Below are 22,088 nucleotides of genomic sequence, written 5' to 3'. Positions count from 1 at the left end.
TGACTACAAATTCAGGATTCTGGATCATTTAAAATTGAATAGTTCTATTTATTCTAGGGATACACCGAAATGAAAATTCTGGACCAAAACATTCACGGTTCACTTAGCCAAAACCGAAAATGACCCCCACCTTTATAAATAATAATAAAAACTCACATTTTTAATAAAAGTAGGTAACACACAAAATTAGCAATATGACTTGGCATGATAGGAGTGTGATTGCTAACAGCAATCACACTCCTATCATACCCAGGCAGCCAGTACATGCTGGTACAGGGTGGCTGTAAGTGATGTGCAGACCCCATATTGCTGGCAGAATCAATACACAAGGGGGCAGCTAGCTAGGTTTCAGCATGTACTGGCTGACTTGGCATGATAGGAGTGTGATTGCTAACAGCAATCACAGTCCCATCATGCCTAGGTTCCAGCACTTACACATCCATGCTATCACACACACACTCATTCATTCATTCATATACTCATTCATTCCCTCAATCACGCATACTCATTCAAACACCCTCCCCACCCCCTTACCTGCACTGCAGCTCCTCGATGCCGCTCACAGGCTTCAGCAGAGGGCGCGGCCTCCCTCTGCGTTCTCTGGTACTGCACAGAGGAAGCAGGATGTGATGGGATGTCACGTGAACTCTGCTGGGTTCCGGTTCCTCTGTGCAGTACAGAAGACCCTCCCACGGGTAAGTAGCAGGGCTCGAGGTGCGGACCGCGTAAGATCGGTTTCCCTGGCTGACAATATTACGCGGGCCGCACCCCGAGGTCTCGCGGGCCGCATTTGCGGCGTTCCTATTGGGGGGGTTCCTACGGCCCTGGGGGGGATTTCTTAATTATCGGTCCCCCCCGCATGAAATACTGGGGGGGATCTGTCCCCCCCGGTTCCTACGCCCATGGGTATAATGTGATCGCAGCTTGCTTTAGAGTTAACCCTTGAAGTGCTTCTCTTTCCCCAGGGTATGGTCGCCGTGGTGATTGGCAGTCATGCTGTCTCTAGCGTTTCTGTGTGCGCGGAAGGTGGTGTCGGATCACGCCTCCACCCGGCGGGCGCTGGACTTCATCCCCGAGGAGTTGTACCCCGAGCTGTTCAAAGCCGCTTTCCTCGATAAGAAGACCCTGGTGGTGCAGGACCTGGTCCAGCGCTGGCCCTTCTCCGTTCTGAGCTTCCAGAAGCTGCTGCATGGTGACCGCTGCCCAGCCCAGCCGAGAGGCCAACCCAGCAAGCAGTGCGTGCAGACGGTCATCCTCGGGGTGACGGCCTATCTGAGCCATGCCCTGACCAAAGAGGATGGCGGAGGCCCGGCAAGGTGCGGTCTCGCGTGTTATACAGAAAGCTCTGGGTTCTAGATCTATTTGGTTCTGTGTTAGAGAGACTAGGGTTCTAGATGAACTGTTCTATGACACACGGAACCTATTGTTCCGCGTTGTTTGGGGAACCAGGAGACATTTAGACTTGGGTTCTAGATCCGTGGAATCCTGTGTGTTGTACGTTGAGTTGAGACACATGGTGTCCGGGTTCTAGAACTGGGGATGCAAAGGAAGTGAAAGCTTTAGAAATAGATTTTTTTTATTATTCCATCTCATCCACGTAGGGAGGTGGCAGTCACACCGCGCCGATCGCTTGCTCCAGGGGTGGAATGATGTCTCGGGGTTACTAAGCATTTCCATAACTTCTTCTGCAGGAAAGGACACCTGAGACTCCTCGATATGACCGGCATACTGGACGATGGCCTGCAGCGTGACCCCGACACCATGAGCGTGTGGTCCCGCACGGTAACGCTGGCCAAAGCTTGCATCGATGTCTCCAAACGCTGCAGTGAAGACGGTATTCGGCTGACAAAGCGCAGGAGAGGAAGCGACGACGATGCTGCCGGGACCCCTGCTGCTTTTAACCCCTCAGTGCACGTAGATGTGAGAGTGGATCTCTTTGTAAATAGCACTTCCTACAGTGTCCTGAGAGAGGCGCTGCTTGTGAGTTCACACAGCCCCTTACGCCTGCAGTGCAGGGATCTTTGGGCTGAAGAGCTTTCTCTCCGAAGCACCGCAGAACTCCTTGAACTCTTAAATCCCTCCGGAGTTCGGCTGATAGACCTGAGGTTCAACAATCTGGGGCTGGTCGGCCTTAACATCCTCCTCCCGCGCATGGCCAAGTTCGTCGGGCTGAAGAGCCTGAAGCTGCCGTACAGCAATGTGGATGTGAGACGCCTGTCTCCTGCCATGGAGGAGGGGCTGCAGAGATTTGCCTCCTACCTGGGGCAGTTGTGTGCTCTCAAAGAGCTGAACCTGGGGTCGTCGCGCTTGTCTGGGCGCCTGCGCCAGCTGCTCAGGTAAGAGGCCCGTCCGGCGAATGAATCCTTTTCGTTCATTGGGTTCAAATCTCCCCGTTTTGGACTGAAACCAAACCCTTTAATAATAACTCTTATGCCCAAACTGATTTAATGTACATAAAAATCTATAAGCGCTTTGCTAATCATTGACGTTTTTTTTAGCATATTTTTCTTTAAAGGGATGCATTTGCTAGCAGCAGAGAGTTATTGCCCTCCTCTTGGCCCCGAGTTGGCGTTTTCTCTCTTGTTGCTTTCCTCTTATTCAGCATCAGAGCGGCACACGAGGGGTGCAGGATCCCACGCCAAGCATTGGCCAATAGAAATTGTCGGCAATGGATTTGTTCCCTGATTATGTTGCATCTTTTCATATTCCACAAACACCCCCAGGGCTTGGCAGGCCCTCCGTCCCAGTGTGTGTACTGGTGGTGCGCCCGGTGCGTGTGTGTGTGGGTGTGTGTGTGTGTGTGTGTGTACGGGGCGGGGGTGTACGTAGGGGTGTGTGTGAACTTTCATTAAGGACATTCACAACGAGGCTTCCCACTTTATAAACAGCAGAGAGGCTCGCTTATATTATAGATACGAGACACGGGCGATCTTTATCGTCTACCCCCCACCTCCCAGTATAAGGGCTGGGCGATGAGGAGGACTTGCAATCTAAACATTTCAGCAAAAAGGGGCAAAACGGACACCATGACAATGTCAAGGGGCCACACGGCTATCCAGTGCGTTAAAGTACATACAACGGTTGGGGCGTCCCTATTATAAAATAATGTCGTGAATCCGTTAGTTGAACACATCCCAGTCCCCCCTTTTTCACACCGATCTACCGTGGTCTGTAATTGGCGGCTGGTGCCTCGCGGGTGTATAATATATATCAATATCCATCAGAACGGCAGGAATGGGGAGAGGGGATCTCCTTCGCTGATCCAGAACCTGACCGCCCCCGAAGCCGTGGCTCCTAGAAATGTTTCATCAAACTGTCGGAGGTTTACACCTGAATCGAATGCTCGGGGCGTTTACTCTGATGGCAGAAGTGTCTGTAACCATCATGGGGTCTCTCCGGTACCCCCTTGTACCTGGGGAAAGAAGGAGACGGAGGTCAATGCAGCCCCCAGCACAGACCCCCGTCCACCATTGTTTCCTCTTTTCTAATGCTGAGGTTGGGGTTATGAGATGATATCCCAGTGCTAAGCAGCATCGCGCACAGACCACAAGAGACGAAGGTCTGTGCTGCTTCCGGGGGAGGCCTTTGTTGAGCCCTTCAGATTCTGGCCGCTTCATGAGCGTAAAAAAGTAACCATAAAAATCCTTTTTTAGGGAGGGGAACAGGAAGCGTAACTCAATAAGTGGCCCCTAATGGAGCTCAGTGTTCCCTTCTCTCTACATGCTTCATTACTTGACATCCCGCCGTGCCGCTTTTGTGTGTTAACGTGTTGTCTCCCTTTGCAGTGGTCTGCAGAAGCCTTTGGAGAGTTTGGAGCTGGCGTTCTGTTCCCTCCTGCCCGTGGATCTGTGCTTCCTCTCTCAGAGTATCCACGTCTGCTCCATGAAGAAATTAGACCTCAGCGGCAACAACCTGTCAGAGATTCTCCTTCAGCCCTTCCGCCAGCTTCTCGTGGAGGTCTCTCACTGCCTCATTCACCTGGACGTTATAGAGTGCAAGCTGACCGATGCCCACCTGGCCGTCATCACGCCTGCACTCTGCCGCTGCTCCCGCTTGCGATACCTCGGGCTTTTCTGCAATCCCATCTCCTCGAAGGGACTGAAGACCCTCCTGCAGGACTTGCTGCCGCTGCCCGACTTGCAGCAGGTGGTCTACCCGTTTCCTGTCGATTGCTGCAGCGACTTTATTCCCTGGCCCTCTTCCTCTTCTGTCTTGGACATTTCCTTCGAACAGACGAAGCTTGCGCAAGTCGCAACAGAGCTGCAGCAGATGTTGGTCAGCGCACAACGGACAGATATTATCTGGACGACCGACATGTGCAAACACAGAAGTCTGGATTACCTGAGCGTCTAACCTTCAGCGGTCCGCGTGCCGCCATGAGTCCTTGGTGTTGCTGATGGTTCTTTTCTGAATCGTTCAGCTTTTTTCATATTATTATATAAATATGTTACAACGACTCCAGTCTATTTCCCCTTTTATGCTTCTTGACCTTTTATTACGAGAGCGCAAGAGACGAGGCCTTCTTTTTTGTTTTGTATGCCTTGTTACCGTTACCTCTACAGCAGTTAAATATTTTCCAAAATTAAAAACTTACACCTGTTGCAAAGTGGTACATTCCGACCGATGGGCAGATTCTCTTTTCATTAAATAAATCGTACAGTAATGTAGTGGGGAAGAAATACACGTGAAACTTCTGCCCCGCTACATCCCCGTACATTACTGTAATTTGTTTTTCTTGTTTGTGTTTTTGGGTCTATTTGCTATGAATTTAAGTGTTGACTCCACTCCAGTTGCGAGTTCTTTGTGAGGGCATGCGAGTGCGTATAATACCACTTTCAATTTTGCAAGATTCAGGTGAGGGTATGCAAATTCAATATGAACTCAAAACAAAGCCCTCGCTCCACAAAATAAAATAGAAAATGAATTACTAAAAAAAAAAAATCAGGGGTCTATTACTGCAGACTGGGGCCCGTCCAGCTAGTGCTCACAGTTTAGCGAACAGACCGACCCATGCAGAAGGGTTCTTTGCTTAATTTGGCCGTGACACCGCTATCTAGTGGTTACAATTAGTCAGCCCTAGTATTAAAGCAGATAGCCGAGAGGCAAAAGCCGTTTCCTCACAGGTTAGAGAATTAATTTACACAGAGGAACGACAGGGTATATTCTACGAAGTTCTAGAACATTGTATCGATTTAAGTCCAAGCCATTGCTTGTGTGAATTTAAAGGTGCGAGCCGTGGTAGGTTATAGCAGGTGACTGACGCCTAAAAGGGGATTTGTAAATCAAATAGAATAACAAGGAAGCGTTTAGAGGCTGGATTAAGGAAAGCCAAAGTAAATATGGACCCCGCACGGTGGGAGCTCTGATTCTCAAGGGCAGCGTCATATTTACAAAGGGAGACGCCAGCCCAACATGTTCAGTAACTTCCCAGTCTTGGTATAAGTGGCATAAACACTCAGCACCCGAGCGTCATCTACAAACAGCACCAGGTTAGTACTGGAATGTTTTATCTACTAGATTGCAAGCTCCTGTGAGCAGGGCTTTCCTTGCCTTTTGTTTACCCACCTTACAGCGTTGTGTAATATGAGGGTGCTATATTAATAAATATGTACGTCATATACATTTTGCACTTTCATTCTGCCCCCTTTTTTGGAGTCTTGTGGCGGGTAGAGAAGGGTATTCATTGAAGTGAAGTTAATATGAGGCTGGTGGATCTGGAGTCCCCGGGTTCTAGTGCTGATTTTAGGGTGGTAGACCGGGCCGGGCTGGGGACCGAGTAATTTTGCTAATGGTTTTTGTCGTTTACATGGAGCCAACGGGTTTACACCCTGTAAATGAGGGGCGTTTTATATAGACGGGCTTTATCTTAAACTCAACTTCCAGCGATTCATACTTACTGCACGCCTCTTTCTGTAAGAACACTGGGTATCAGGACTTGACTTACATCATTTAAGATGATCTATTCCTGACACCTGACCAAGTGCAAGCTCCTGTGGCGAGCAACATATTCATGTAAGATGGGATCTCAGAAGGCTCTAAAGACTCCAATCTCCTCTTTATGTAGCAATATCCATCTTCCTGAAAGCAGAGGGATTGAAGTGTTTATAACGTGCCGAACCAGACACAGATCGCATAGAAAGTCTCGCTCAAACAGCTTGCGGTTTTTTTCTGGATAACAAAAAACAAAATCTGATTAAAAGGAAAATAACGGGAAGCAAACCATTTTCCAGCTGCTTACTTATATTGGGAATGTAAGATGAAGCCGAGTATTTGAATGCTTTCCCCACCCAAACATTAATCTTAGTGCGGATAATACAGAAAAATCTTTTGGCCCCCGATGAACAGGACCCCCTGCCATGTATCGCCATGTTCAGCTTCTGCGCATGACTTACCCATCGGGTCGGGTGCGTGGGGTGTAATGACGGCTGGTTTTATCTCATGTTTTTAGGATGCGTGTCCTCCTGCTTCTCGCGCTCGCTGGGATCACGTATACACAGACTCGGGGCTGCCGCTTAAACCCTGGAGGTAACTGGCTTTCTTTTTAATATTTATGTTAAATTTAAATCAATTCAATCTTTAGGAGGTCGGTGCTACCCCCGGGGGCAGACACCATTATTTAAGTTTGTTTATAATTGGGGGGGGGGTGACTGGGAATAAAAAGCAGCTCTGCAAATAATCAAGTCCCAGTCCCTTTTTTCACGGTACCGTTATCATACACACGGCACATACAGGGGCAAGAAAAAGTCAGTGAACCCTCCGGAATTATCTGGTTCTCTGTATTATTCGTATATATAAAACACAACGTAACTAATATCTTTAAAACTCACCTCCAATCCCATTTCATTGATCGGACTTCAGGTTTCATAACTCCTGACTCAAATTAGCTTTTGTTGAAGTCATTAGCCTAGAGTTTCACATACTTTTTCCACCCCGCACTGAGAATGTATGAATGATGTATTCAATATAGACAACAATTCAATAATTTGTGTTATTAGTTAAAACGGATTGTGTTTATTCATTATTGTAACTTAGATGAGAATCATATTATATTAGTCATAAAGAAGGTCCATATGAAATCACGTAGTTCCTAATATCACTGTGGCCCCTGACATCATGTAACAGGTTGCGGAACCAACTGTGAGCGCGCCAGAACCGTCTGAATGATGTAAAAATAAGTATGAAATTAACCATTTTTAAGCTTAAATAAATTACTGAAAACATAACATTACTAAAAACACAGAAACCACTTTCACAGAAGAGAATAAACAGCAAAAGTAAAAAAATAGAGCCAGAAATGCAAGAAAAAGGTTGAGAGAGACAGAAGGTTGTGGGCTGTATGGATGATCAGAGAGAGAGAGAGTGTGTGTGTGTGTGTGTGTGTGTGGAAGTGTATGGTGTTGGAGTGGCTGTGTGTGTGTGTAGAAGTGTATGGTGTTGGAGTGGCTGTGTGTGTGGAAGTGTATGGTGTTGGAGTGGCTGTGTGTGTGTGGAAGTGTATGGTGTTGGAGTGGCTGTGTGTGTGGAAGTGTATGGTTTTGGAGTGGCTGTGTGTGTGTGTGTGTGTGGAAGTGTATGGTTTTGGAGTGGCTGTGTGTGTGTGTGTGTGTGTGTGTGTGGAAGTGTATGGTGCTGGAGTGGCTGTGGGTGTGTGGAAGTGTATGGTGCTGGAGTGGCTGTGTGTGTGTGTGGAAGTGTATGGTGTTGGAGTGGCTGTGTGTGTGTGTGTGTGGAAGTGTATGGTGCTGGAGTGGCTGTGGGTGTGTGGAAGTGTATGGTGCTGGAGTGGCTGTGTGTGTGTGTGGAAGTGTATGGTGCTGGAGTGGCTGTGTGTGTGTGGAAGTGTATGGTGTTGGAGTGGAAGTGTATGGTGTTGGAGTGGCTGTGTGTGTGTGTGGAAGTGTATGGTGTTGGAGTGGCTGTGTGTGTGTGGAAGTGTATGGTGTTGGAGTGGCTGTGTGTGTGTGGAAGTGTATGGTGTTGGAGTGGCTGTGTGTGTGTGTGGAAGTGTATGGTGCTGGAGTGGCTCTGTGTGTGTGGAAGTGTATGGTGCTGGAGTGGCTCTGTGTGTGTGTGGAAGTGTATGGTGTTGGAGTGGCTGTGTGTGTGGAAGTGTATGGTTTTGGAGTGGCTGTGTGTGTGTGTGTGTGTGTGTGTGTGTGTGTGTGTGTGTGTGTGGAAGTGTATGGTGCTGGAGTGGCTGTGTGTGTGTGGAAGTGTATGGTGCTGGAGTGGCTGTGTGTGTGTGTGGAAGTGTATGGTGCTGGAGTGGCTGTGTGTGTGTGGAAGTGTATGGTGTTGGAGTGGCTGTGTGTGTGTGTGGAAGTGTATGGTGCTGGAGTGGCTGTGTGTGTGGAAGTGTATGGTGCTGGAGTGGCTGTGTGTGTGTGGAAGTGTATGGTGTTGGAGTGGCTGTGTGTGTGTGTGGAAGTGTATGGTGTTGGAGTGGCTGTGTGTGTGTGTGTGTGGAAGTGTATGGTGCTGGAGTGGCTGTGGAAGTGTATGGTGCTGGAGTGGCTCTGTGTGTGTGGAAGTGTATGGTGCTGGAGTGGCTCTGTGTGTGTGTGGAAGTGTATGGTGTTGGAGTGGCTGTGTGTGTGGAAGTGTATGGTTTTGGAGTGGCTGTGTGTGTGTGTGTGTGTGTGTGTGTGTGTGTGTGGAAGTGTATGGTGCTGGAGTGGCTGTGTGTGTGTGGAAGTGTATGGTGCTGGAGTGGCTGTGTGTGTGTGTGGAAGTGTATGGTGCTGGAGTGGCTGTGTGTGTGTGTGTGTGTGGAAGTGTATGGTGTTGGAGTGGCTGTGTGTGTGGAAGTGTATGGTTTTGGAGTGGCTGTGTGTGTGTGTGTGTGTGTGTGTGTGGAAGTGTATGGTGCTGGAGTGGCTGTGTGTGTGTGGAAGTGTATGGTGCTGGAGTGGCTGTGTGTGTGTGTGGAAGTGTATGGTGCTGGAGTGGCTCTGTGTGTGTGTGTGTGTGTGTGTGTGTGTGTGTGTGTGTGTGTGTGTGTGGAAGTGTATGGTGTTGGAGTGGCTGTGTGTGTGTGTGGAAGTGTATGGTGCTGGAGTGGCTGTGTGTGTGTGTGGAAGTGTATGGTGCTGGAGTGGCTGTGTGTGTGTGTGGAAGTGTATGGTGCTGGAGTGGCTGTGTGTGTGTGTGGAAGTATATGGTGCTGGAGTGGCTCTGTGTGTGTGGAAGTGTATGGTGTTGGAGTGGCTGTGTGCAGAGCCGGCCTTAGGTGTTCTGGCGCCCTGTGCGGACTACTCCTCTGGCGCCCCCCCATCCCAAAAAAAGAAAGGAATAAAAACTTGTAACAAAACCCCAATCACTATATACTACGCCAAACATTGTTGTGGTGTAGGCCTACCACTTCATTGTCTGGCTTAGTAGTAGGGATGCACCGAAACGAATTCTGGACTGAAACCGAAAGTGCAGCATTTACCTGGCCAAAACTGAATATGACCCCCCCAACACCATAAAAAATCTAACACTTTTATTTAAAGTAAGTAACACACCAAAATAGGACAAAACAATTAAATAATATTATATATATATATATATATATATATAAAGTCCAAAAATAGTTACCGGCACTCCAGGGACTTTCCAAATAACCACACAAACAACTTCGGTTTTCAAGTCTATATATATCATATATATATATGATTAACAGCAATCACATTCCTATCATGCCCAGGCATACCCAGATTCCAGGATTTACTCGCAGACTTGGCATGATAGGAGTATGATCGCCCTATCTACCCCTTCTCACTCTCTTCTGCCGTATCTACCCCTTCTCCCTATCTACCCCCTTTCCTCTGTCTCACTCCCTTCTCCCTATATACGCCCTCCTAACTATCTACCCTTTCCCTCTTTGAAGTTCACTTACCTTTCAGGAGTCCTGCGGTGGGGGTGCAAGGCCTCTGCCTCCCAGCTCTGCCACTGTATGGAACAGTATAGAATGATGGGAGTTATGATGTACTTTTAGAGCATAATTAGATCATGAAAAAGACATTGGAAATGGTACAGCATAACACCCATCACTCTCACACACTTACTAATCCACACATATACTAATCCACACGTATACCAATCCACACGCATACCAATCCACACATATACACTAATCCACACGTATACCAATCCACACGTATACCAATCCACACGTATACACTAATCCACACGTATACCAATCCACACGCATACCAATCCACACGCATACCAATCCACACATATACACTAATCCACACATATATACCAATCCACACATATATACCAATCCACACATATACCAATCCACACATATACCAATCCACACATATACACCAATCCACACACATATATACCAATCCACACATATACACTAATCCACACATATATACCAATCCACACATATACACTAATCCACACATATATACCAATCCACACATATACACTAATCCACACATATATACCAATCCACACATATATACCAATCCACACATATATACCAATCCACACATATATACCAATCCACACATATATACCAATCCACACATATATACCAATCCACACATATATACCAATCCACACATATATACCAATCCACACATATATACCAATCCACACATATATACCAATCCACACGTATATACCAATCCACACATATATACCAATCCACACATATACACTAATCCACACATATACACTAATCCACACATATATACCAATCCACACATATATACCAATCCACTCTCACTGAATATTTTCCTACCTTTCCTCTTTTCTCCTTACAGCTCCTTTTCCTCCTCTTCGTTCTTCTTCTTCAGTTCTTCTGTCTTCTTCCGGGTCAGAGGGCACGGACAGCGGTGGGCGCGGCTTCAGTTTTGTGCGCCGGGATCTGACAACAAACCCCGGCGCACAGCAGCTGTTGCCGCGCGGATCACAAGGGAGCGGTATCGGAGGTCTTTAACAGAGGGAGATCCTTGAACCGGCTTAAAATCACTCAAGGGAGCCGGAGGTCTGCTAAAGACCTCCGATACCGCTCCCTTGCGAGCCTGCTCCTCCAGCGGCGGATATTACTGTCCGTCTCTGGAGGGTTGCCGGGTGCCCCCCTGATGAGCGGCACCCGCTCGCCCCCCCCCCCGCTAGGTACGCTGCTGGCGGCGCCCACTGGAGTGTGGCGCCCTGTGCGGTCGCACACCCCAAAGGCCGGCCCTGGCTGTGTGTGTGTGTGTGTGTGTGGAAGTGTATGGTGTTGGAGTGGCTGTGTGTGTGTGTAGAAGTGTATGGTGTTGAAGTGGCTGTGTGTGTGGAAGTGTATGGTGTTGGAGTGGCTGTGTGTGTGTGTGTGTGTGTGTGTGTGGGGAAGTGTATGGTGTTAGAGTGGGTATGTGTGTGTATGTAAATGTATGATGTTCAAGTGGGTGGGTATGTGTGTATGGATGTGTAAGTGGTGTTAGAGTGGGTGTATAGCTATATATATATATATACATATTTGTCTGGGTAAGTGTACCACTGCCCCAGACCATCATCATACCTACCCACATCAAAATTAATTCCCACCCCCCTCAATCTTCATTATTCCTCCCCACAATTATCCCTACCATTATTACTACATATTGAACCATATATGGCACACATATTTACACACACTCTCTTGCACTAACACATACTTACCCACATACACATATATACACTAACACATTCATGCTTACACACATATACACACTGATGCTTACACGCTGCCTCTAAAACACACACACTTACACGCTAATGCTAACATACACACTAATACATACATGCTCGTGCAAACCCCCCTCTTGTGCTAACAAACACACTTATACATACACACTCATGCTCACACGCACTTACACATGCACACTTAGTGTGATATACATACATACTCACTCACCTCACTGTATATATATTAAACCTGGGTCTTGGGACTTACCAGATACGACATCGGTCCGCTAGGAACAAAACTTTACAAATCTCTATTTCTCACGAACGTTCTCCCCGAAGCGCGGGATTCCGTGGGTCACGGCAGGATTCTGATCTGCGGAGCTGGGAGATAAAACACTTGCGGTGAAACGCATCGGACTCCAATATGCATTAAAAATAGAAAAAAACCACGTCTTGGGCTGTCTGTGTAACGTGAATATCATCCGGCGTGGCCGCGGAGACCGCCGACATCTTACGTTCATTTCACTGAAGTATGGAGAGCTGTATTGGGGCATCAGGAGCGACTCTTTAAGGGGCCCTAAGCCAAAATCTTTAACATGTTTTATGAGAAGAATAAGTGTGCATCCACTAAGATTACAGGGAGATATTTGCCTATAATTGCCTTCTAATCATCCTGTAACAGGTACGTTAGACCGCCAGGGGCCCTGAGCGCGCGCTCAATCTCCTTACATGTTAGCGTCTCCCCAACACTCACTCATTTTTTTTCATTTGTTTTTATTGATGTCGCCTCTGTTCAGATATAAATATCGCAAGGAGCGGGGAAGCCGATCAGAGTTCTCTATATTCCTCCAAAATCGCGGGTTACGCCCACCTCGCCATCGACGGCTTTAGAGACGGACACTTCCATAAAGGCTCCTGCACCCAGACCAAGTATCAGAGGAACCCCTGGTGGAAGGTGGACCTGAAGAAGCCCCATAAAATCGGTAACATTGTGGTGGCCAATCGGGTCGACTGCTGCGCTAAGGAACTGCTGGGGGCCGAGGTCCGCGTCGGGAACTCCCAAAACAACAACAAGAACCCTGTGTGAGTCCCGAGGAGTTTTATCGATGGTTTGGCTGATTTTATAATTCTATATATTATTTGTTTCTTAGGAAAAGCGTCACTCGAGTAACGCCCCGTAGGAAACGGTTTGTACTGTAAGGGCAGTTAAGATGGAAAATCCGCTCCCATTCACCCCCCGGACTTTAAGACTGGGGTGAAAAAACCCTGAGAACCTTCCCATTCACCCCGAGACCTTAAGACTGGGGTAAAAAAAAACCTGAGAACCTTCCCATTCACCCCGAGACCTTAAGACTGGGGTAAAAACCGCCCATTCACGCCGAGACGGAGGTAGAAACACAGAGAATCTGCCAAATCACCCCGAGACCTTAAGACTGGAGTACTGAGAACTTGCCCATTCATCCTGAGACCCTTAGGCTGGGGAAAAACCCTTAGAATATGACCTTTCACCCTGAGACTGGGCTAAACCCCTGACAGTTTGCAGGTATGATTCTTAGCCTTTGGATGGGCAGTTTTTGCTCTCTTAGGGTTCCGCGTTCCCAGGTGACCCCCCCCCCGCTGTGTAGACGACATTCTTATTTTTCTGGCCCGCTGTATGGTTGGTGACACGTAAGAGTTTGTAGGTTGTGATGTTTCAGCGCCATCTCTATGATGTCACAGGTGCGGCGTTATCTCTACGGAGACTCCGATCGCTACGCTCTGCTGCGGCGGGATGGAGGGGCGCTACGTCAGCGTGGTGCTTCCGGGATTCTCCAAGAGCCTCTCGCTCTGCGAGGTGGAGATTTACGAGAATGTGGAAGGCCCCCCACAGCCCACCCAAGTCCCACCGAGTCCCCCCAGCCACGTCTGCTGGTAGATTGCCTCCCAGGAATGAACCCCCCGCCTAATGTTCCAAAAACACTGTTTCTGATCATTCTTTTAATAAAATTAGGAATTATGTGAAATTCTTATTATTTTAAATTCAAAACTAAGAATGACCTCGCGGCAGCAGCTGCAGTCCGCGCTGTTTGAGGATTATTATTATAATTACTCTTTATTGTTACAGAACCAGCAATTTACACAATGAACGGGGTCATCAGACCCCCATCTAACCATTTAAGGGGACGCTCACGCCAAGGCACCCGCATTATATATGAAAAATGGCTCTGTCAACATACCTACCAAGCTTCCCCGTTCAGTCTGCCCAGTCCCTCAATGGCCTCCCAAATATGTGTCCCTTTTGTCCCCCCTCGTGTCCATGTTTATGGTTTATTACAATGGCCCTTTACATCATGCAAAAGACAACTGAGCTAAAAATGTAAGAGAGGTTAAGCGCGAGAGTGAGCGTGTGTATGTATGTATGCGTGTATGTATGTGTGTGTATGTATGTATGTGTGTATGCATGTATGTATGTGTGTATATATGTGTGTATGTATGTATGTATGTGTGTATGCATGTATGTATGTGTGTATGTATGTGTGTATGTATGTGTGTATGCATGTATGTGTGTGTGTATGCATGTATGTATGTATGTATGTGTGTATGTGTGTATGTATGTGTATGTGGTAATTTGTGGCTTTTTTTTTTTGATCCATTGTGCTATTTGATTTATGGAGGAAAATACAATAAAAGTCATAAATTACAACAATTAAGAGTGAGCAGAAAGGGCATAACCCCCATTCTATCAGAACAAGAAGAAGAACACTTTGTTTGAAAAAAACTTTGTTTGTTTTACTACAAAATATAGGGAGAGGCAAAACTGCATTCTACCCCAAAAACTTCAAATGCGTGAGAAATGAAATGTTATTTCGATTATTCACTGAAATCATCAGAATTTTTGCAAAGTATGGTGGACGGCCTCCGGCGTTACTTTGATGGCGGTTCCTGCCTACGCACCTCTGCGCTGGGCTAAAAAACATCAATTGGGATTCATTTGGGAATTAAATGAACCGTGCGATATTTATCTAAAAAATGTAATTATCAAATAATAAATATATCGACAACGCGGAAAAATCATAAGAACTGCTGACCTGCATGCCGTTGCTCAAAGTCCACGGGCCGCTCCAGGGAGATTCCTCTGTGAGATTTGCAGTAATAAGGGGCCAGAGGGGACAGCAAATGGATGTTGCCTATGGGTCCAAGAAAAGAATAATCTTAAGTGGTTTGTTGCCCTGCAGTGATTTAAACCGAGTATTTCCAACAATATTTTAAACCCCCACATACACATCCATGCTCACACACACATTCATGCTCACACACATACAAATCCATGCTCACACACACACCCATGCTCACACACACACAAATACATGCTCACACACACATTCATGCTCACACACACACCCATGCTCACACACACACAAATACATGCTCACACACACACAAATACATGCTCACACACACAAACACATATCCACATCCATTCTCGCACACACACATATTCATGTCCACACTTTCACATCCATGCTCACACACATGCAAATCCATGCTCGCTCCCACACATTCATGCCGTGTGTTACGTACTGGCTTGCGTTACGTGACACCAGTACTGCCTCCTTGATACCCCTCGCAGTATGCCACTGCTCTCAATGTGTTTTTGCAAAAGGGCGGAGCTTTCAGGACCCCCTCTCCCCCCCCAATTGGAGGAACAGAAGAGAGGCCAGAATGATAGATTCACAGAGGAAGAGAGGAGCAGACGGTCTGTCTGGTAAGAAGATGTTTTGTCAAAGTGCCGCCTGGGTCCCACGGACTCACCGGGACCCATGTAAGGGCCGACTCCGTTTAATATACATGCTTTGAAATAACTAACTATGACATAGAAGTAATAATAATTAATGATGAAATATAGTTCTATTTCTTGATGTTTAACTATGAAACAAATAGAAATATGCATTAAACGTTCCGGTATACATGACTTAATCTCTTAACTGCCCAAAAAAAAAAAACATCTCCTATTTGCCCCACAGCCACCCGCCTATAACCACTTAAGATGTGACCCGGGGGTTCCGCTCCTGCCTCTGATCTATCTTATCCAATCAATGTCATGTATAGCGGAGGAGGGAGCACAGAAAGGGTATAAATACAGATTTTACAGAAAAAAAAACCACACTTACAGAAGCCGCCTGACTTGTGATACGCGAGTACAGACAAAACGCACATTTTTATAATTTTTCCATTATAACGGTAGTTTTTCTATTCATATACAGAAACGCGTTATTGTTTGGTGTTGGCCGTATTCATTGACCGCGCTGTGTTGGGGGCAGTTCGTTGAGCCCCATGAGTAACTATAAAATCTGATGGACTTCGGTGAAGCTCACCAAGCAAGCAGCATTGTGAGCAGAACTTGAGGGTTGCCTCAGATACCCAGCACAAGCCCGAAGCACTGAGTCCGCGCAGGACCTGTGACTGCAGAGAAGAAATCGGACCTTCCCAACTCTAATCCTTGTTGACAGTCTCTCTACCGGGAAGGTCTCAGCGCGTCCTGTTAGCCCTGCATAAATCCCCCCGGATGCCGGTGTCTGGGCTCATCGCACTGCACAGTGTCGTAGTTTGTGAAGAAAGAGCATTCTAGAAGACGTCTTTACCGTCAAAGGCCCACAAAAATCTCACAAGTGCCCTCTCGTTACAGATCCCACTATATTCCTTCCCCCGTTGCTCATCAGATCTCTAACCGTACCCTTTCCCCGGCCATTCAGTACCAACATTAGTCTACTGAGCCCTCAAGCCCATTCCGGAGGGTTTTCCATCGCCTGACCGACTGCCCCTCCTCATTGATTAACACAACCTTCGCAAATTTTATGGAAAAACAGTAAAGGTGTGAAAATAACATCACTTCTTCGCTTTTGTCCAAAATAAATGGTCCTGCCCCCTCCCCCTTTGTCAGCTCCATCCATTGCAGCGCTGAAACATCCTCAAGTCATATTCTACTGCCGCTTGTCTTATCTCCTCGAGGGAATCGTACAAACTACTCGGTGTTTCTTCTTTTCACAGCCGTAAATTTAGCAAGAAATGGCATCGCAGCCCAGAGCTCAACTCGCCATGAAAATGGACCGGGGGCTGCTGGCAAAGCTATCGATGGCGATGACAATGTGCAATTTCAACACCTTTCCTGTACTCACACCCGAGAAGACCACGGCCCCTGGTGGAACGTAGATCTCAAAAAAACATACAAAGTGAAAACCGTGATCATAGCAAACAGACGAGACCGTTGCGAGACGCGTCTGCTGGGAGCGGAGATCCGTGTGGGGGACTCGGAGGACAACAACAACCCTGCGTGAGTAACTTGGAGGCTATTCCTGCCCTCGCCACGGGAGATGTACTAAGACACGGTGCCAGGGAGAACTTTCTCTCCGACGAACGGGACCTCTCCAGTCAATAATCCCGGAAAGTCCTTTTAGGATTTAACGTGTCAGGTCTCCGCGGCACAGTCCATGATGTGTAACCTCCGTTCTCTTCCCCCAGGTGCGGCACCGTCACCGATGTCTCGAGCCCGAAGATTTCTTTTTGCTGTGACGGAATGGGAGGTCGCTAGGTGTCTGCGGTTATCCCGACGCGAGCAGAGTTTCTCTGCCTGTGTGAAGTGGAGGTTTATGGGGAGGAAATGGAGCCAGAGATCGCCACATGCCGGTAGTTCATACACATGGGTTTCATAAATAAAACATGGGAACCTAGAACTTGCTAACAGATCAGCTCCATTTGGCCCATCTATCCTGGGGTCTCCAGAACTGTCCCTAATACTCTACCCTAGGACAGATCAACCTACCACTAATGCCCCCCCGTTACACACCCAGCTTGCCACCCCTTTGCTTCATTGTCTTATTGCCTTTCAGTCCTCAGAAATAATGAAGGATAATGAAAGAAGTACTTGGCCTCGGCTGCGAGGACTGCAGTAACCCCCTGCCATGTACCTACCTCACCATCCAGGTATTGTAATACTGGGCAGACCCCCTCCACAACTCAACACAAGTGGGGGGGTCTGAGTGCAAAGCTCTCCCCGTTAGCAGATGAATAAATAACAGGTAGAACCCAGCACTGCTTTGGCCGTTATTCCATCTCAACCATGTCTGGTCTTCCCTGTGTGGTATGATGCACATTATTAATATAGTCATGGATAAAATGATTCATACGATGTAGTTTGCGATTAAATGGAGTAACAACGCCAGCGTTTGTCGCTTATCATCACATCGCGTCTGTATCCCAACATCTCCTGCAATCAACCGTAAGAAAAACCGGCAAACACAATCAAAATAAACCTTCACGTATATTGTAACCATGCGAACCCCGCACAATGAATAAAACCAAATCAACATCTGCGTAAACCGTATTAACCCTTCACTGTCTGGGACATACGCGGCTGATCGTCGTGGAATTTCTGCGTACGAGCCAATCAGTTTGTGCAAAACTGCAGATCAATAAAGCGTTACAAAAGCACAATTTGTGTATTTTTTTTATGGGTTTTACGTTTTTCGAGCTTATTATAAGAAAAAAATAATTTTATTCTAAATCACCGACACAGTCAAGATTTTTTTTAAAGTTTTAAATCATCTAAAAGGCCGCGGTGGAACGGATCCCGTAAAGATGAGCTTTTGGTGAGGGAGGCATGGCAGCTCGCTCTGGTGATGGCTTTCAGTGGTCCTTGTGGGGAAGAACCAAGAAACTCCAGCTCTCCTGCGGACCCCGAAGAAAGAATACTAGGGGATTATTGGTAGATTGAGAGGGGTCAGAGATTAGGGGCATAATCAAAGGGGTCAGAGATTAGGGGCATAATCAAAGGGGTCAGGGTTTGGGAATTGGGATAAACTGAGCGTTGGCGATTACCTCCGATCCGGAGAAGCCCCCGTGATCAGATAGAACCCGGAACCAATGGCCTCTCTATTTGTTTCCCTCTGGTAATGAGTGAGGAAAGGACCAGCAGTTGCTATAGTAACCCCGCGGCCTATCTCTGCCGAGAGTCCTCGACCTTTCCTGCCCATGCTTTGCCCAGCGCTTCTCCGGCTGCCGCTGTCCCGAGGCCTGCTCACCCTGGGGCACCACTCCTGTCTCCCCGCCGCTCCCTGTCTCCTCTACCGCCGGGGCCTGGCTTATGTGCAGGGCCAGAGCCCCGAGCCTCGGGTCCGAGAGTATTTCTATTACATCGACCACCAGGGCCAGGTGAGAGCCGAGCCGGCGGTGCAGGCTCCTGGGGGCCACAGTCTGTACCCCTCATAGCGCGTCAGAGGGCTTTATAGCCGAGTACCCGCAACACGCCCGGGGCGTTTGGGTCAACAACAGCCTCCATGGTCCTGATACCCCACCTTCCCTTCATCTTAGATTGCAAGCTCTCCGGATCATTCTCATTCATCTGCATTGGAGTCTTTTATTGCTTCTCGCTGATGTACTGCGCCATGGAATATGTTGACTGTATGACGTCAGAGGGACACGCCGCTTAAATGGTTAACAGTTGCATGATTCATATGCCATTGCTCCCAAGTGTCCCAGGGTTTGTAGGACAGTCCTGCTGTCCTGTGTACCTGCCCAAATGTCCTACTTTTGCTTGTGCTAGGGGTCACAGGACAGTCAGGGAGATCAAGCAGAGGGGCAACTAATTCTCTAACACCTTCATAACATTAGGAGCCGCTCCCCCCCCCCACCGGCGGAACAGAATACTAGGAGTTGGATAATCTAGTAAATGGCGGTAAATAGACGTATTCCGCCCGGATTAACCCGTTTACATTAAACTTTATCATCTGTTTTTCAGCTGTTTTTGGACGATACCAAAGTGAAGAATTTCATCACCTGCTTTAAAGGTACGAACTCTGACATCATCAGCGGGGGAAATGCAGGGGGTTCTGTGTTTTTCATGACAGTTGGTTTAACCCCTTCTGGACTGTTTTTTTTCCATGTTTGCACTAAATGACCAGAGCCGTTTTTGTCTTCACTATGACTTTATTCAACTCTGATCGCCCGCTAACTCGTTTATTTCACCCCCACACATTATATATTGTTTTTTTCAGCACAAGTAGGGCTTTCTTTCGAAATAATGCAGTATTTGCTCGATTATAAGACGACCCCCCCAAATTTTGAATATTAATGTATGAAAAAGAAAAAGCCTGAATATAGAACTACCCTATAAGAAAAACGTTTTATTAGTAAATATTGACATGTAAACTATTTATTCATATTTAATAAAAACTATGATTGAGAAATGTACTTTTTGTTTTTATTTCCTTTTTATTTGCCACTCTGGTGTGCCTTATACCCCCTATATGCCTCTGATATGCCCTATATTTTTGGTTCTCAGCCAATCACAGCACAGCTTTCAATTCAGAAAGACCGAGAAATACGCCGGCCACAAGCGAGCAAGAAACGCAGTGGCAATTGTAGCCTCTGTAAAGAGTGAATCAAAGAATATATACTTTGAACTGTTTATTTCTTGTGAATTCTCCCGCATTCTGATATTTCAGACCCCGTGAAACCTTTAGTTATATATAAAAATGTTTGGTTATAAATAATGTTTAATGATTGGGTGTCATGTCCATCAGTAACCAGCAGGTGGCGCCCTGAGACGTTACAGGGCATTAATCTGACACCAAGGTCTATGAGTTCTGATTTATTATTACTATTAATAATTCATTAACTGGCGCTGCTGGGCGGGTGGAAACACGTAAGAGACGTACAGCGCGTGTTATATTACTGGCTGCCATAATAGTTTAGTGGGGAGTGAATATGATGCAAAGGTTTGGGCTGCCGAGGTTGTTACTAACGTTCAGTAGATTGTGGCGGCCCTCAGGGGGCCTTTCCTGGTAGCTGGCGTTCAGCAGCCCCGGGTCTCGTTTGTTTGCGCATGTGCGCGGTTTACAGGCATTGGGGGTAGTGTGTGTGTTGATGCCCTCGCTGTGCATCCTTCCCCAAGGCCGTCTGGACTGTCCTCATTCATTATTTTATAGGGAAAGCTTGTCATGTGACACAAATGCAGGCACTTATGGGCTGTTGCTATAGAAACTGAAAAACTTCCTTTATATGCCAGGATGTATGATCTGCACACTTAGAGCAAAGTATTTGTAACGTGTATACTGTACATATGACAGCCTCCACCAGTTTAAATTGTCTCACCGGATTAGCTTCTACCGCTTCTGCTGGGAAGCTCTTCCACCCAATGATAGTGTTATTCTGGTAAGCGATCTGAACTGGCCAGTAGGGTCGTGTGGCTGGGGGTATGCAGGTTGGCTTGCAGCGGGGGTATAAAAGTGGACACAATTCACCCCTTCCCTAAAACACTAATTCTGAGATTTATTTCTGCAGACAAACAGTTTCTGGTGTTTTTCTTCAAGCGGCTGAAAAGGAACGCGACCGGCCGATACGAGGAGGATTTCCCTTACGTCTCCCCCTGCGGCCGAGAGAGGAATTTCATTCGCTGCGATGACCGCCCCATCGTATTCACTCACTTGGTGGGCGACGCAGCCTTGGGGGATCACCTCCTATCCTACTGTGGGGGAGGGGAGAAGCTCGCGGTGAAGTTTGAACCGGAGAGACTCGTGATGTTACCGGAGAACGGACGGGTTTATCACCCGGCTCCTGAGAAATGTGGCGGGGTTGGGCTCGTGAAATCTTCCCTCGCCTTTGAGCTGAGCCCCTGTTTTGAATACAGCAACGCGTCTTGCGGCGAGCCGCCATCTTACTTTAACTGGAACAATAACCGCTACGCGCTCACCAACGAGCTGATAAAACTCATCTGAGGCGCTCCTCCCGTCCTCAGTCGAGCCGTGCGACTTGGCCTGAGGGCCTTCTTTGTTTTTCTTGGCAACATGGCACGTGTGCACCTAAAAAACACTGTGTTGATCTATACATTTAGTTAAGCTGAAGGGGGCGCATGCACTTTATTACACCATTCAGCTTGGGGTCTATTCACAAACTTGGGGGAGAGCTCACTGACTTCACTGTGCATTAGGAAGGGCCGACCCCTGAGGAGCGTCTCACGCCCTGTAAAATGTGTAATTAAAAACGCTACACCGTTAAAACCAACTTATATCCCGTCCCGCTGGAAGCCCCAAACAAATTATTTAACCACAGAAAATCTTGGCTCGATCCAAAATGTTACCCGGAATGCTTGATAATCTCATGACGCAAATGGGTAATAAATGCAAGAAAGCAATATGACTGCCCGCCGGTGCCTTATTCTCAGACCTGGGATCTCTGGGTGAAGCTGTTGTGTTTGAGTTGTGGGTTTAGGCACGCCCACTATCAGGCTAACCCTGTCTGCCTGCAAAGCTAGCTCTGCCCCTTGCTAAGCCACTCCCCCGAAGAGCAAAGGCCCCAGAAAGTTCCCTGGTTTGCTTATTCTGCTGCCTTTCTCCATGTTTGTTTAAGAAGCTGATAGAGAATGTATATTTTATATAGAACCCCCAGCTGGCGGGATA

The 22,088-nt window shown here is 47.3% G+C and overlaps 3 protein-coding genes and 1 pseudogene across 4 annotated transcripts; all 4 read left to right on the top strand.

Annotated features, from left to right (window-relative positions):
- The first annotated feature begins 993 nt into the window (after positions 1-993).
- Positions 994-4,353, top strand: LOC149273618 (leucine-rich repeat-containing protein 14-like). 2 transcript variants are annotated; one of them, XM_089506089.1, is made up of 3 exons: positions 994-1,316; positions 1,692-2,336; positions 3,786-4,353. In XM_089506089.1, the coding sequence occupies exons 1-3, from the start codon at positions 994-996 to the stop codon at positions 4,351-4,353; spliced, it is 1,536 nt and encodes a 511-aa protein (XP_089362215.1). The 2 variants fall into 2 exon arrangements, with proteins under 2 accessions (XP_089362215.1, XP_089362214.1); XM_089506088.1 differs by having other exon boundaries at positions 994-1,328.
- A 1,346-nt stretch (positions 4,354-5,699) lies between these two features.
- Positions 5,700-13,570, top strand: LOC149273617 (fucolectin-like). Its single transcript, XM_089506100.1, has 4 exons — positions 5,700-5,776; positions 6,449-6,525; positions 12,453-12,738; positions 13,375-13,570. Exons 1-4 carry the CDS (start codon positions 5,700-5,702, stop codon positions 13,568-13,570), a joined length of 636 nt encoding a protein of 211 aa, XP_089362226.1.
- A 1,787-nt stretch (positions 13,571-15,357) lies between these two features.
- On the top strand, positions 15,358-17,323 carry LOC149273616 (fucolectin-like; annotated as a pseudogene).
- Positions 17,324-18,663: 1,340 nt separating this feature from the next.
- On the top strand, positions 18,664-21,407 carry LOC149273615 (UPF0598 protein C8orf82-like). Its single transcript, XM_089506099.1, has 3 exons — positions 18,664-18,843; positions 19,430-19,478; positions 20,974-21,407. Exons 1-3 carry the CDS (start codon positions 18,664-18,666, stop codon positions 21,405-21,407), a joined length of 663 nt encoding a protein of 220 aa, XP_089362225.1.
- Positions 21,408-22,088: the final 681 nt, after the last annotated feature.

This window comes from Sceloporus occidentalis, unplaced genomic scaffold (genome assembly GCF_023333645.1).
Source record: "Sceloporus occidentalis isolate IW3139 unplaced genomic scaffold, rSceOcc1.0.p SCAF_363, whole genome shotgun sequence".
Taxonomy (NCBI): Eukaryota; Metazoa; Chordata; class Lepidosauria; order Squamata; family Phrynosomatidae; genus Sceloporus; species Sceloporus occidentalis.
This window is presented reverse-complemented; position numbering and strand designations above follow the sequence as displayed.

What these genes read in the sequence shown, in the direction of transcription:
- LOC149273618 (XM_089506088.1), top strand. Translation starts at nt 994, where the DNA reads ATGCTGTCTCTAGCGTTTCTGTGTGCGCGGAAGGTGGTGTCGGATCAC. An exon ending in CCGGCAAGGTGCGGTCTCGC is followed by an intron (nt 1,329 to 1,691) that starts GTGTTATACAGA and finishes CTTCTTCTGCAG; the next exon opens with GAAAGGACACCTGAGACTCC. An exon ending in CGCCTGCGCCAGCTGCTCAG is followed by an intron (nt 2,337 to 3,785) that starts GTAAGAGGCCCG and finishes CTCCCTTTGCAG; the next exon opens with TGGTCTGCAGAAGCCTTTGG.
- LOC149273617 (XM_089506100.1), top strand. Translation starts at nt 5,700, where the DNA reads ATGAGGCTGGTGGATCTGGAGTCCCCGGGTTCTAGTGCTGATTTTAGG. An exon ending in CGGGCCGGGCTGGGGACCGA is followed by an intron (nt 5,777 to 6,448) that starts GTAATTTTGCTA and finishes TCATGTTTTTAG; the next exon opens with GATGCGTGTCCTCCTGCTTC. An exon ending in CTGCCGCTTAAACCCTGGAG is followed by an intron (nt 6,526 to 12,452) that starts GTAACTGGCTTT and finishes GCCTCTGTTCAG; the next exon opens with ATATAAATATCGCAAGGAGC.
- LOC149273615 (XM_089506099.1), top strand. Translation starts at nt 18,664, where the DNA reads ATGCTTTGCCCAGCGCTTCTCCGGCTGCCGCTGTCCCGAGGCCTGCTC. An exon ending in ACATCGACCACCAGGGCCAG is followed by an intron (nt 18,844 to 19,429) that starts GTGAGAGCCGAG and finishes TCTGTTTTTCAG; the next exon opens with CTGTTTTTGGACGATACCAA. An exon ending in TTTCATCACCTGCTTTAAAG is followed by an intron (nt 19,479 to 20,973) that starts GTACGAACTCTG and finishes TTATTTCTGCAG; the next exon opens with ACAAACAGTTTCTGGTGTTT.